The sequence below is a fragment of the Chaetodon auriga genome, chromosome 1 (assembly GCF_051107435.1).
Source record: "Chaetodon auriga isolate fChaAug3 chromosome 1, fChaAug3.hap1, whole genome shotgun sequence".
NCBI classification, from domain to species: domain Eukaryota; kingdom Metazoa; phylum Chordata; class Actinopteri; order Chaetodontiformes; family Chaetodontidae; genus Chaetodon; species Chaetodon auriga.
The window spans coordinates 27618674-27632795 of NC_135074.1; the positions used below are offsets into that span (position 1 = coordinate 27618674).

General features: G+C 41.7%; 1 protein-coding gene across 1 annotated transcript; it reads right to left on the reverse strand.

The window, feature by feature from the left end:
- Positions 1-135: 135 nt before the first annotated feature.
- On the reverse strand, positions 136-13815 carry taldo1 (transaldolase 1). Its single transcript, XM_076733048.1, has 8 exons — positions 13643-13815; positions 9581-9704; positions 8988-9095; positions 7335-7466; positions 5326-5501; positions 2112-2309; positions 804-949; positions 136-680 (listed from the first exon to the last, which is right to left on the reverse strand). Exons 1-8 carry the CDS (start codon positions 13740-13742, stop codon positions 648-650), a joined length of 1017 nt encoding a protein of 338 aa, XP_076589163.1. The 5' UTR covers positions 13743-13815; the 3' UTR covers positions 136-647.
- Between the last annotated feature and the right edge of the window lie 307 nt (positions 13816-14122).

The following is a 14122-nucleotide window of genomic DNA, read 5'->3' on the forward strand; positions in this document are numbered from 1 at the left end:
CTGCACATCAAGAGAATACCAGTTTACCTAAACTGATGCTGCTTGAATTCAAAATGCTTTTAAGGCCGTCCATGCAGCGTGTGTCCGACACCTGCTGAAACTCACTAATCTGGTAACAAAGACAGAAAACACAACTGAAATGACAGATTTTTATTTCTTCAAAGAGCAAAATGTGTTATTCTGAGGAATGATAGTACAATGGTCTTTGACAAGCTGTGTCCTCAACCTGGTCCAAATGGTGTTAAGAGCTAAAAATTGTGATCTTTTCCTGCCAAAAAGTGCTCATGGTCCTTTCTAATTGTCACATAATGTGACGACTGACAAGGCTAAAGCCTCATTAAGACGTTTTCTGCAAAGTTTTTCCTTTCTGCTCAAATATCTTGTAAATATTAGATTAATATACAACAACTCCACATTCATGTTAGCATCAATCACCATTTATGTTTGGTCAGAAAACAAACAGAGTCAGTCCCAGCCTAAGAGAGGAAAGGTGTCCATTCGGGAGGGAGGTCCCTGGAGTTTGGTCAGATGGGAGGGAAGGCCTTCTGGAGCTTTGGACCTTCTCTCAGGTAGTTGGGGACAAAGAAAGCAGCCTCTTATCTCCTTATACTTGCTGTCAATGCGGCTGAAGACGGTAAATCTGTCCATTACTGGCCGTTTTTCACGTTGAACATTTTCTCCTGTAATTTAAGAATCGAAGAGTCAGCGTACAAAGATGAAACATCTCCGTACTGACTTCGAGCAAACGGTCAGACACAGAAATATTAACCGTACATCTGGCCCCTCCAGAAACAAACTCTTACTTTGATCATGGTCTCCAGCTTGATGGCGTCCGCGGCAAACTTGCGGATGCCGTCAGACAGTTTCTCCACAGCCATGCGGTCCTCGTTGTGCTCCCAGCGGTAAGCCTTCTCATCCAGGTGGATCTTCTCCAGGTCACAGACCTTGGCTGCAAAAACAAACCATCGAGGTCAAGGTGGAGGCTGGTGGGTGGCTCTTAGATTTCAGGTTTTTACAAAAGATTGAAATGTTAAGAAAATGCTTTCATAAATAGAGTATTTACATCACTTATAGGGATGTACAGGGAGGCAAGTTTTGAAGCTTCATTCATAACGCTGACATTCAAATTCTACAATGAACATTTGGATTCATAATCAGCTGGATGAGAGCTCAGCTTATTTTTGAAACCTTTGGAATTAAAAAGTGGATTCACCTGCAATGGATGACGTCTCTAGTTCCTACTGTGCTAGTTTAGATGAAATTATGAGAGAAAGGCATAAACTCAAAACATATGTTGGATGTGACCCTTTCGTTATGAAGTGGAGTGATTTTTCAACTGAGCTGAAGGTTTTGCTGCTACTGAGGCAGCAGATATAACAACTACCCGCACATTCAGACGTCACTCTGCTCTAGAAAGCAGACAAAAGTATGGAGCCAAACAACTTTTTGGCGGTTGGGTCCACGACCTCGTGAAACCATTAACGCTGATTTAACAAGTGTGAGTTGTGTTGCTTGTAGACATTACTTTAAATTTATCACCACAGATTTAAAACAATAACTAATGTTTCCACCATCAGCCGACTCGGCTCCTCCCGACCGTAGACAGTTAACAAGCCATTTTTCTGGCGCTTTTTGGTCAATTTCTTGCAATTTCACTCTTATGAACAACAACTTTTGGTACTCAATAAAAGCTCCTTGTGGTTTCTCGGTTTGATTGATCTGAACAACCGTAAATGACGCAAAGAGGCTCTCTCTTCTTGCTAGTTACCATCGGTTCCCATGTCACTCTGTGCCCTCCAGTGTTGACAAGGAAAATGTAGACACTTGAGAACAAGCATTCAGAGGCTGCACACAAATACCTCCAAATGCAGGAGTGCAGCATTCTAATAACAGCTATCATTGACAGATTATCGCATCAACAAAAGCAGCACAGCAGAGGTGAAGGTATGCTTTCAGGTTCCACAAGACGTGAAAATATGTACTCATTCTAATTCAAATTAGATGACAATCAAATGGGTTTGCCTTATTTATGTCTCTGGTTCACAACGCCCATATGCACAGTTACATACAACTGGCAAAGTTTCTGAGGGCTTTCGATCACAGAGCAGTACCTTTTCCCACATTGAGCATCTCTGTAACAGTGCTGTGGTCCTGGCTGAGCTCCGCCAGCAGCCCGGGGGAGATGGTGAGCAGATCGCAGCCCGCCAGCGCTTTCACTTGACCTGTGTTTCTGAAGGAGGCGCCCATCACCACGGTGCTGTAGCCAAACTTCTTGTAATAGTTGTAAATCTTGGTCACACTCAGCACACCTGAGGACAGACAAGAGAAAAACAAGCCAAATGCATTAAACGCTAAACACACGAAGATCTGTCGTGCACCAAACCACAGCAGGTGCATTTCCATCCACGCGTTTTTATGCACAGCTTCAATACGCATGCAAAAAAATTGTGGAAATGCCAAAAATGAAAAAAGCTGTCAAAGCAACACAGAAAAACCAAGACTTTGTCAGGTCGTCTTGTTGCGCTCTCTTCTTCTGCTATGGCAGAAATTAAGATAATAATAGAGCCTGCAAACTCTAGACAACACTTTTATTTTACAGAAGCACCACTGTAACTACAACTGTACATGTTTATAACATGTTATCAGAACTTTTAAAAGGCAGTTTGGTGTTGGCTTTTCAACACCTTGCGTTCACACCGTAGTCTCTTAAGAAATTGCTTCTCTGGTTCCAAGTTACGAATTATAATGCAGGGAAAACATCGTACAGACAAACTTTTGTTCTGTTCAGAAAAGTCAACTAAAAGAGACGTTTGCTGTATTTGGGCTGCACCTGCAATGCTCTGGATTCTGCGTATCGTTGATATCCAGTTGCATCATTTGAAGGTTGAGAAGATGTTCTTACTCCTTACTTATCTAATGGGTACACAGCAGGCGAGCTGTGTCATCACATTTATCGGTCTTAAAAAAATATGTGCCCGTGTTTTTAACCTGTGTGTGACAGTTTATCAGGTGGGAAGCACATCTCTTAATAAAAATGACATGCTACAGGACGTGAGTTATAACAGTCCGTGTCTGAGTGTCCAGACAAGTTCAGGCTGCAGCCTAGAAGTCAGGTAAAGCTAACTGCTAGCATACCACAAGTCTACAACAGCTACGCGCTCTCATTGCCTCTGTGCATGTCCACATGTGCACATGAGCAGAGGGGGTATAAATATAAAGCCAACGCTATTTTTGGCCCTGAAAACACATTTTCTCCATCAGCCTCTTGTGAGTGACGGGATCCTACGTGAACAAAGTTAAAGCAGTTTTGATCTTTGACAGTCTGCGCCTTTTTACGTGACGTTTGGAAAAGGTGACACTCGGTGACGGCTGGGGCGTTGTTTCGTCAGCCTCATGTCACCGAGAAACAATTTCTAGAGTTTTAAGTTTTCAGGGTCTTGAAGCTCATCCTGGTGTAGGTTTATTGCTGAAATGTGTATGGATAAAAGTCCCATTTGCCAAACTATAGAAATTGTAGCCTTTTAGAGTACATAATTTTTTGCTATACGCTTTGCTGCTGTAACTCTGGAAATTTCCCCACTGTGGGACTAATAAAGGAATATCTTATCTTATAAAACCTTGAATGTATGTTTTAGATATATGCGTAGTTTCATAATACCTGCATTAAATTGAGGAATAGCTTATGTAAGACTTAACTCAAAATGCTCACCTGCTGTGACAAATGCCATAAGCCCATTGTGTCCTTGTGCTCTGTGCAATTTATATCATAAAGTTCATTCCACTTCAGCTAATTATTTCTCGTTCAGAGCCAAGTATGCGTCCATTGCGCGGTGTCTTAATTTGAGTAATACATACTGTCACACAGAGACACACCTCAGAAAGAGCGTTCAACCTGGCAAAACTAGAAAACAACCCGCTGAGAGACGACTTCTCCGTTCTTGTGCTACCAGACTATATAATTATATATCAGTGGGAGCGATAAGACCAGAGTCAAGTTTAAATTGCTCTATCATGACTGTCTGTTCCCTCTGAACTCAGTTCGTTGAAACTTGACCTCAAAAGATAACCTGGAGGCACCTCTGTACCAAAGTACAAACACAATGGGACCATTCACGACTGGTGCGCCGCAGCAACATCTTGAGACATCAGCCAGGAAGTTAACGCTTGCAAATGTCCCGTAGTCTCAGTGAGGTCACCCATCGGTTTCTGAAGAGCCACTGTGAAGCTTAGTGACAGTGGCTGACTCTGACAAACTCCAAGTTAACCCAAATATGCACAAAGAGGTGGAGTGTGAGCGGACCTGAGGTGGGCTGGAGGAAGCCTGTTTGCTAAGAAAACCTACCGGCTCGCAAACAACCTCAAGCCTTAATGTAATTAAAACAAGTGAAATTAGCTGTGGAGACCAAAACTGCTTTTTGTACCTTACCATGTTACTTTCTGCTATAAAAAGTTGTGCATTTTAAAGTGGGGGTCTATGGGGATTGACTCACTTTTAGAGTCAGCCTCAAGTGGCCATTTGAGGAACTGCAGTTTTTGGCTCTTAAACGTTGGATTCATTTTTCAGTCCAAATGGACAATGAACCCAAACATGCTTCCAAAATTGTGGTAAAATGTCTTAAGGACAACAAAGTCAATGTGAAAGCAAGGAGGCCTACAAACCTGACTCATGCTAAACAATTTAAAGACAATGGCACCGAATACCTCTGATCCACCGGAAATGTGAAGCTGAAATAAATCACTCTCTCTGCTATGATTCATTTCACATTCCTAAAATAAAGCAGTGATCCTAACTGACCTAAGGCAGGGAATGATTACTGGGATTAAATGTCAGGAGTAGTGAAGCACTAAATGTGTTTGGTTGAGGAGTACATAAAACCTCCAACTTCAACTGTGATGAGCTATAGCATGGCAGAGTCATGATGGTTCATTCAGCTCTACTTAGTCTACTAAATACAATGGTGTTTTTTTTGATTGTACTGTTGTTATTTCATATAAAATTATCAAGAACGGAAAACACGGTGACAGAAAACTGCAAAACTGCTATATTTGAGCTGCACCTGCATTCCCCACATGAGAATATTTACTTCCTGATTATGTCATGATGAAGAAAACATCGCTCTTAAAAAGGACATTAGTGAAACGGACATGATTGGCCAGCCCAAAACAGACCAACACTTATCCACCAGACCAAAGGCTGAGCTGTCTGAAAGCAGAACAGTTCATGTGGCTGCAGGAAGGAACTGAAACACTTCTGCATTCAGCGTCACAACCTGGTATTCTGACGACAGAACGTGGTTTTCTAGCACTTGGCTTGGTCTGGATTACCTGGGTCCTCGTGTGGCTCGAAGGTTTTGCGGTCTGTGTTCTCCTTGTACCAGTCAAGGATGCGTCCGACGAAGGGCGATATGAGTGTTACCTTTGCTTCTGCACAGGCTACAGCCTGAGCAAACGAGAACAGCAGGGTCATGTTACAGTGAACGCCGTGCTTCTCCTCCAGCTCCCTGCACAAAAATCAACAGACAAAAAATGATTTAAACACATCACAAAGAGTACTTAGTCCAGATGTAATCATGCATTCATCATCTGCTTCCCATTTCAACCAGAACCTCTTCAAAAGGTGGGAAACAAGCTGCAGAGTACGTTACAGTTTTCTCAAGATGGAGACGTTTTGGCTCGGAGGAAGTTCAGATCTTCTTTTTTTGTACTGGTTAAGTATGTGGAATCAAACTGAGGCAAAGATACGCAGGTTTTGATATCTTTACTAAAACTCAGGTATTACAGAGACACGATATGTGGACACTCAGTTCTGTCAGGAGCTCAAACTCCAGCGACTCATTGAGAGAAGCTTGTGGAAAACGAGCCAAAACATTTGAGCCACGTTTAATAAAAGCAGAAATAAATCATCCTCTCTGCTATTATTCATGATGTATTTCACATTCTGTACGTGAGGACAGAGTACGTCAGTAAATGTTTCACTCAAAAATGTATACGTGGGTCAGGTTACACGACACAGCCCTTCTGATTGCTAGCCTGTTTTCTTCCTTTGACGTTGCTGATACCCTCTTTACCCTTTGGCAATCAGTGAAAATATGTGTCTGAACTCCTAACGAATGTCTTTGTGCAGTCGATGGCTCATCACCTCTCCATCATCTGTGACATTTTTGCCTAACAGCAGACGTTTTACATGCTTACCACTCGCAGGGAGTGACACCGTCAATGACAGAGCGCCACTTCTTTGTCCAGTGTTGAGTGCCTGCTTATAATGTGCCTGGAATATTTTCAGCGTCACGAGGGACCTACAGTGAAACTCACTGAGTGGAGGTCATGAGATGTTAGATCTCACTGTTAGACCTCTGCTCTGGCTTCAGTGGGGACACACTAAGAAAACAGAAACATGCGCTCAAAGATGGTTCCACATTTATTCCCATCAAAGTTGCTCACTGAGCAGTCTTTCAGCTTTCAGGCTTCAGCGTTTTTGGGCCCCTGGAGCGTGGACCCCGGAGCGGGCCGGTGAAGACCACACAATTGGCCGAACATACACCTTCCTGCCAGCTTGCCACACACATGCATGCCATAAAATAATAACAAAAAAACGGAGAAAAAACAGGACATTCCAATGGTCATAGTTTTACCTTTTGTAATGATTGCCTCTGGAAGAAGTATTTTTGGGTCTGCGTGTGTCACGCGAGACTGGATTACCGAGTCAAAACTGCCTCACAGTTTAGTGCCGTTCCTGGCGGCTTGCTCATGTTTATGTTTAAGCAATGAGATACAACCCTGACTACTCAACTGAAAACAGCACCAAGACAATATGTTTAATGTTTTACCTCATCAACCTCAATGATTCTTATAAATATCTGGTTTTTCTGAATTTGATGCAGCAACATTTTTTAAACAAGCTGGGACAGGAGCAACTAAAGACTGGGAAAGATGTGGAATGCTCCAAAAACACCTGTTTGGAACATTCCACAGGTAAACAGGTTGATTGGTAACAGGTGACAGTATCATGGTTGGGTATGAAAGGGGCATCCTGGAAAGGCTCAGTCGTTCACAATTGAGGATGGAGCGAGTTCACCCCTTTGTGAACACATGATTGGATAAAAAAGATTAATACATGAGCTCAGGAACACTTTGAAAAACTGTTGTCAGCAAACACAGTTCATTTGAAAATCATTGCATTCATCTTCCACAGCGTCCCAACTGTTTGGGAATCAGAGTTGTGTTAATATTATTTTATTTCTAATTATTATTAATATTATTTTATTTTCTTTTGAGTTTGCTTATACCTGTATCAGAGTAAACAGATGAGAAAAACACCTGCGTGACAGACTTACTTGCCGGCCTGGATTCCCTCCCATGTGGATGACAGCTTGATGAGCACACGCTCCTTGCTGATACCTGCCTCCTCGTATAGACCAATGAGCCTCAGGGCCTTTGCAACCATTTCATCTTTGTCAAAAGACAGTCTGTCAGGACAAGAGAGACAGCACAGCCATTCAACATTTCATCCAAATCTGACAACTACTCTCCATGTTGAAACACAACTATTCTACTTTCTTTAAGACCACTTTCAGTTATGTCCACGAGTAAGACGCTGAACACCAGCTGCTCCCGATGGTCAGCCCAGCGTCTTACACGGTAAAGATGCTTGAGTGTGTATCAGGCACGGCGCCAGGATTTCAAGTTTGGGTGGGCCGCAGTTACTTTGGGTGAGCCTCTTAATTACAAAAGTTAACACTGTTTCCAACCACTTAAACAAAAATGACCAGTATCATGCTGTGGAGGGCGACTAGTACGTCTAGCTGATTATGACATGATCAAAATCTTTTTAAAAAACATTTTCAATGCTGTAGCTTATTATTTCACTGCGGCAGTTTGTATTTATTACAAGTGGCACACGCGGCTTATCTCATTATCTATATTTTCGCTGTGGATCAAGTGGATCAATACATCAATTCATTATAAAAACAGACATTTTAATGCCTGTTAATTCATTTTTGTTTGATCTGACTGGATTACTCTTTAAATTGATGAGAGGAGATGGAGAGACAGAGCGATCAGAGTACTGGGTGAGCTACAATGACTTTTAACAGGAGAGAGAGCGCGGTGTGCTGCGCTCTTCATTCATGACCTGAACTGTCTGTGAAGGTAATCTGAACAGTCAAGTCAGGCAGGAGTATTTAGCTCTACCTCCCGTACTGTCTACATTTTCTATAAGTTCTAGTTTCGATGGGAAATGCATTTACAGGTATATAAAAAAAGCAATGATGTGATTTCCTAAATATGCCGCTTCTACATAGTTGTAAAATGACGTGTTAGTGTCTTCAACATAAAACAGGGCGAGAGCCGGACTAAAAACGCACGAGACTGCTGTGCCATAATGATGCATTCATTTCACTGTAGCAGCCTGTGCCTACAATATAGAATCCACTGCCCTTCTCAGTCACCATTTTTTGCCGAACAACCGCCAGACTGTGACGTGTGCCAGCGAGCGTAACATGTCTGGGGTGACCAATGATGGCCCGCTGTGACTGGACGAGACCTCACGTGGTAACAGTCAAATAAGTGTTGTATTTTTTTTATTTCAAATGGAAACGTTTTTGTTTTAAGGGTTTTATTAAAATGCTGATTGTTTGCTTTAAATTTCTATCCTGAATTTAAAGACGTGAAACATAATGCTGTGACTGGAGATTTCAGTGTGCTGTGGTCCCAGTGGACAGAAAAACAGCATAGAATGATTAACTGTGATCATACAAAGCAAGTCTCAGGATAAATTAAAAGTAAATTTAATCAAGTCTTTCACAGGAGGGTGGTAACTTGGTCTCTGAATACCAGTCGTTAACTTTTACAAGTCTAGCCTCATGAGTAATGCCATTTAAGCGTCTTCAGTCTACGTGTTGTTTTGACAAAGGAAAGGATGCTAAGAATTCAGTGACAAGCGTCATGTCATAATTAGCATCTTGTGACGTCATGTTCCTTGTGCCTACCTGGCATCCACCTCAGTAGAGACTCTGCCTGGAACCTTCTTGAGGATCTCCAGGCCGAAACTCACAAACAGTTTGTCCATGGTGTTGGCTACCTGCTCCTCTTCAGTTCTGGACAGAGAAGGAAACGCTATGAAGCACGTTAGCTTTATTTAAACGTGTGAAAATGGACTTTGTTTAGTTCTTAAAGCTGCAATTCTCAGCTTTTGCACATTGAAATGACTTTGAATTTGACAGATCATCGGGTGCTCAGCCAGGTGAAGGTGCACAAACCGGATCAAAATCAGAGTATGGAGACAACCTCGAAACACTGTAAATGCAGTTTTCAATGTTTAACCACACTCTACCACAAGTCTCCATTAATTTAAAAGGCCTCACAGATTTCAGGATTCAGCAGAAAAGAGAAAAACATTACAACTAACAGCCTGCTGTAAATTAAGGAAGTTTGCACAGCAGAATCATGCACTGTGCAACATCTGCGAGAACACATAAACGTATACTTCAATGCTGCTTATACTCAGGTTTGACCTCTGGTCTAATCCAACAGGTGCAGCTGAAGAATGGTTTCATTCTGGGGTGTTGGGTGCAGCTCTTACCCGCCCTTGGCGATGCCGTATTTAATGGCCTGGTCCAACAGGTGCTGGTAGGCGGGCATCTTGGCGGCAGCCAGGATGAGAGAGGGGTTTGTGGTGGCATCTTGAGGCTTGTACTCATCGATGGCTGCAGGTTGCGAAGACAGAGAAAAGTCAATAAAAGTGCCAGACACACACCCACAATGTGGTTTCTCACAGCTATTCTCAGGAATATCATGTGTCTTCTTCTACACGCTTCTCGAAGCCCAGCTCAGAGGTGTGGTAAATGTCCTAACACGTCACAGAACCAACATTCTTCTCATTTCTGAGTGTTTTCTGATTTAGTGAATAACCACAAAATGGTTAACTGATTCCCTTATTCAGATGGATTTTGAATAGGCCTCACTCTCAAGTTTAACATGAAAATGCTTTAAACACGTCCCATCACTCCTTTAATTCTAATTATTTTTCACAAGATTCAAATCACTGTACAGCCACAAGCCTTCAATGACTGCTCTATGATACATTTAAGAAGAACAAAACATAAAGAGAAAGGTCAAGGCCAACGCTAGCCTTCAGAACAAAGGATTTTATTACTCAACTGTTTACCCTGAATGTTATAAGTCTGGTTTTATCATTAACTTTCACTAGTCTATCAGAGGCTGTTAGAGCTCCCAGAGCTCTGTGCTGAAAACTGACAAAATGTAACAAGTTCAGAAACCAGTTTGAGCCCAGTTATCCCACTGAGATGCAATAATTCAGGATTTTTTCTTGATCTCATTCATTCAAACTAGGTCTGTGTGCAGGTGAGAGTAAAGGATGAACAGTCATGTTGAACGGATCATATGCTGCTGCTGTCAGGTGGACAATGGCGCCATCTAGTGTATAAAAACACTGCTACACCATCCTTTAAAAACTACGCTGAGACACAGGAAGCAGATGGATGTGATTAAAGAAGAATAAAGGAAGACGCAGACAATAATAAAAATAAAAACCAGGAAGAAATAGAGAAATCAATTATATAAGTACATTAAATACAAAAAGTGTATAAGAATAAATTTGCCTTTAGAAGGACGGCTCAGTCTCTCAATGGAAAATTTCTGAATTGCTCATGGTTTTTATGGACAATAAAAACAGAATACAGCTTCACACCATCTTAATGAAGACAAACAATTATTGATTAATAATTTAATTGTGTATTACTAACAGTTGAGTATACACTGCTGGGACGTCTAAGACTCTCATGCATGCATAAGGAGTCAGACCTGCCGCTGCTGCAGCTTCAACATCTTTCAACATCTTGCATTCAAATGGAAAAAGAAAACACGTACTGATTACACAATAACTAGTGCAAACCTCTTTAATAAGTAACTGATAGCATCTTTAGTGCTGAAGAACCTGAACTCAAATCATGTTCAAAGTTATGATAAACTGACTAAAGGAGTGACTAATCGTTCTGGTCTGTCGCAAAAAGTGACAAGACCTGTGCTTAAGTGTTCCATCACCTATAGAACTCTATAGTAAAAACTCCTTTTGCAGTTGACAGACCTGAGCTGGGATTTTTATTTGACGTGCATGAGCGGCACGGCCTTTTCACGAAGCTCAGTGGTTTCATGTCAGCGCTCGATTGTAGCAGCCAAGTGCAGTCGGTGCTGCCAGCTCTTCAGCCTAAAAACAAAGCCTGCCTTTGTTCTGCAGCCAGTTTTCTCTCGACCCCCTTCCCAAAAAAAAAAAAAATCATTCACAGGTCAGTGGGATTGGACTAGATACTCGTGATCAACAGTTCAAGGGGCCAACATGCAGTTGAAGTGCTGACTATAGCAATACTCCCAAAAGACAGGGTCTTCCTTTACTTCTCATCCCAAATATATGTCCTCAGCTGGGCAAATATAAACCCTGTTAAGATAAGAAGATTAAACACAAATAAAAGACTGTAAATAAGATAACACTAATGTAGACTTTGCTGTGCAAGCTGACGCCCAAGAACTTTTCAATTTTGCACCTCAGAACGCTGATTCATCTTTGTAGTATTTTATAAATTCACCGTGACTCTACACAAACTACATTTACCTGCATATTACAACACAATTTCTGCAAATAACCAGATTATGGTGCAAGTGCAGCTGCAGCTTTGTGATCACAGTCCAGTGATTTTGTAGTGTTTCAGAGGGATGTGTAGAAGCATGTGGGGAAACATCTATCAGACACAAAATAAGATAAAAGAAAAAGTTATTTCAAAGTGATGAATGTGCTTTCATTTTCTAGTCATGTCATATCTGGTTCATGGAAATAATATCAATGAAAACCACCAAATGAAATCAAACTTTATATTCCCAGTAACCTTAACTGACTAAACAAAACTCCATAATGTTCAGTATCACATTCTGTCATCTTTCCAAAGCAGCAACGAACAATTCTTCATCTCAGAATTACTTTCAGGCTACTCCTGAGAGCCTTTCCCTCAGCTTACATAAGTGAAGCAAGAGTGTGGCCTTACACCATGTTTGACCAAGATCTTGCATTTCACATGTGAAACAGAAGTGACTTTCACATGTTTAAACTTGCACCCGGTGAAACCTCGGAAATCTCGCAACATTCATGAAATACCTACATTACACAAACCAAAGAGGTACATGTGCATTTTTTTACACCACCTTAAAATAGAGAAGCTGACAGCTGAGTTAATCTCGAGCTGCTCTTATCGCTACCACAGAATTGCATTTTTCAACAACAGTACTGAGAGGTATTTGCTGAGGTTGAGAGGTGTTTTGATTGAACTGTTGGACCGGTGGCAGACACTGTTGATGTGCTGCAGGACACTGTTGTGTAAAAAAGCATCACCCTGCTCTGTTTGTGTTGATGTGCTGGACTAGACAAGCCGCAACCAATGACTATTTTCATTGTCGACTGTTTCCTCATTTTAAATGGCCATGGTCCGAGGTGTCATCTTTCTATCTTTGTGTGCATTAGACTTCAACTGTTTATTGCTTTTATTTACTTACTGCTTATACAGTCAAAAACCTCAAGATATTCAACTTAACACTACACAAACAAGAGCGAAACAGCTAATACTTGCTTTTGAGAGGGCAGAATTAAAGACTGTCTGGTATTTTGGCCTGATGATTGACTTTAAACATTGACTGCTTCACAAAACTTTCATAATTTATTTTACATACATGATTAAAGCACTATTGGGTGGCACTAAATGATACAGCTGATCATGTTACTGCATCCAGTCCCTGCATGCATGTCTCAGCAGACTCATTCATCTAAACTAGAATAAACCAAGTGTGCAAAGACCCACCAACACACTCGAGAAAAGTCCATGCAAACATCCATGACTGCTGCTGTGCACTGAGAGTAACATAATCTGCTTTCCCAGTGTCACGCCTGGCTGCAGAGTCACAAACCAGTTCTGTCATGTCATCCTGACTCTGCATATCCTGGATGAGGAACAGTAATATCACACACAGTTCCTCATTCTGACCCATTGAGAAACATGAGCTTTATCTGTGTGGCATGAAAGTGACAAACGAGGAAGAAACTCACATTTTACACCTTGTTGCGCGTGAACTCTGGGTGTACGGCAGACTTTAACTTAGTTTTGCCATTACATTACCTGTATTTTCAGCAGGTACACATGCTTAAAACGTGCAAGCTGCAGCTGTTTCAAGTTTTGCCATTTCTGAGGTTGATAAGACGGTTGTGTGCACAAAACACTTGCATTCCCAAATTCAAAAGTTAGTGAGCTAGCACAGTTTGCTAGCGCGGCTAACGTAAAGCAGCTAACGTTACTGTTGCTAAGTAAGGCAACCTTAACAACAAGTAGCTATAATTGGATTATCAGATTGTCAACTTTAGTAGTTGTCAAGTAAACCTACTAGGACTTGGTTAGCTAGCTAACTTCAGCCGGTTGGACCAAATGAAATGAGACTGATGTTATCTTTTGCGGCTCTCCCACTCGCTCTAACTGCGCGATATTGACACAACGGTCAGTCACATTAAAAGCCGGATCCTTCCTGGTCAGTTAGGTAGCATGCTAACCAGCTAACGTTAGCATGTGCTACGAGCAGGATTTTTTTTTACCGTTAAAATCTCCCGTGTCTGCCACCACCACAGTGTGTTTCTTCAGCTGGTTCAGCGCAGACTCCATCTTTCGCCGTTTGTCTGGTGACTCACTGGACATGATGAGGTGAGACTGGGACCCTTTTATACACAGAAAACACGTGAGAGCAGGCGGACTGTCAGAGGGACGTGAGCGCGCATTACAAGAAGGAAGGAGTCATCGGGAACGCGCTCCTAATCGAACGCACTTCAGGAAGCGCGTGCAGGAAAAAGGAGTAAACTAACGAAGAAGCAGGAACAAGGAAGAGAAACACTCAAAAATATGACTTTTATCGATTAAAATTTACCACGTATGACAGATTTGGATATGATTTAGCAATAAAAGTAAGAATTCTACATATCCCACGTAAATATGTCTTAAGAATGTTATTGGATATTACTGGATGTTAATACTGCTGCATCAATGTAAGCAGCATTTTAATCCTGTCAAGGTGGAGCTAG

Coding starts and splice junctions, on each gene's coding strand:
- taldo1 (XM_076733048.1), bottom strand. CDS start 13,742: ATGTCCAGTGAGTCACCAGACAAACGGCGAAAGATGGAGTCTGCGCTG. Junction 5,502..7,334: donor GAGGGAATCCAGGCCGGCAA/GTAAGTCTGTCA, acceptor ATTTTTGTGCAG/GGAGCTGGAGGAGAAGCACG. Junction 681..803: donor AGCTGGAGACCATGATCAAA/GTAAGAGTTTGT, acceptor CTTAAATTACAG/GAGAAAATGTTCAACGTGAA.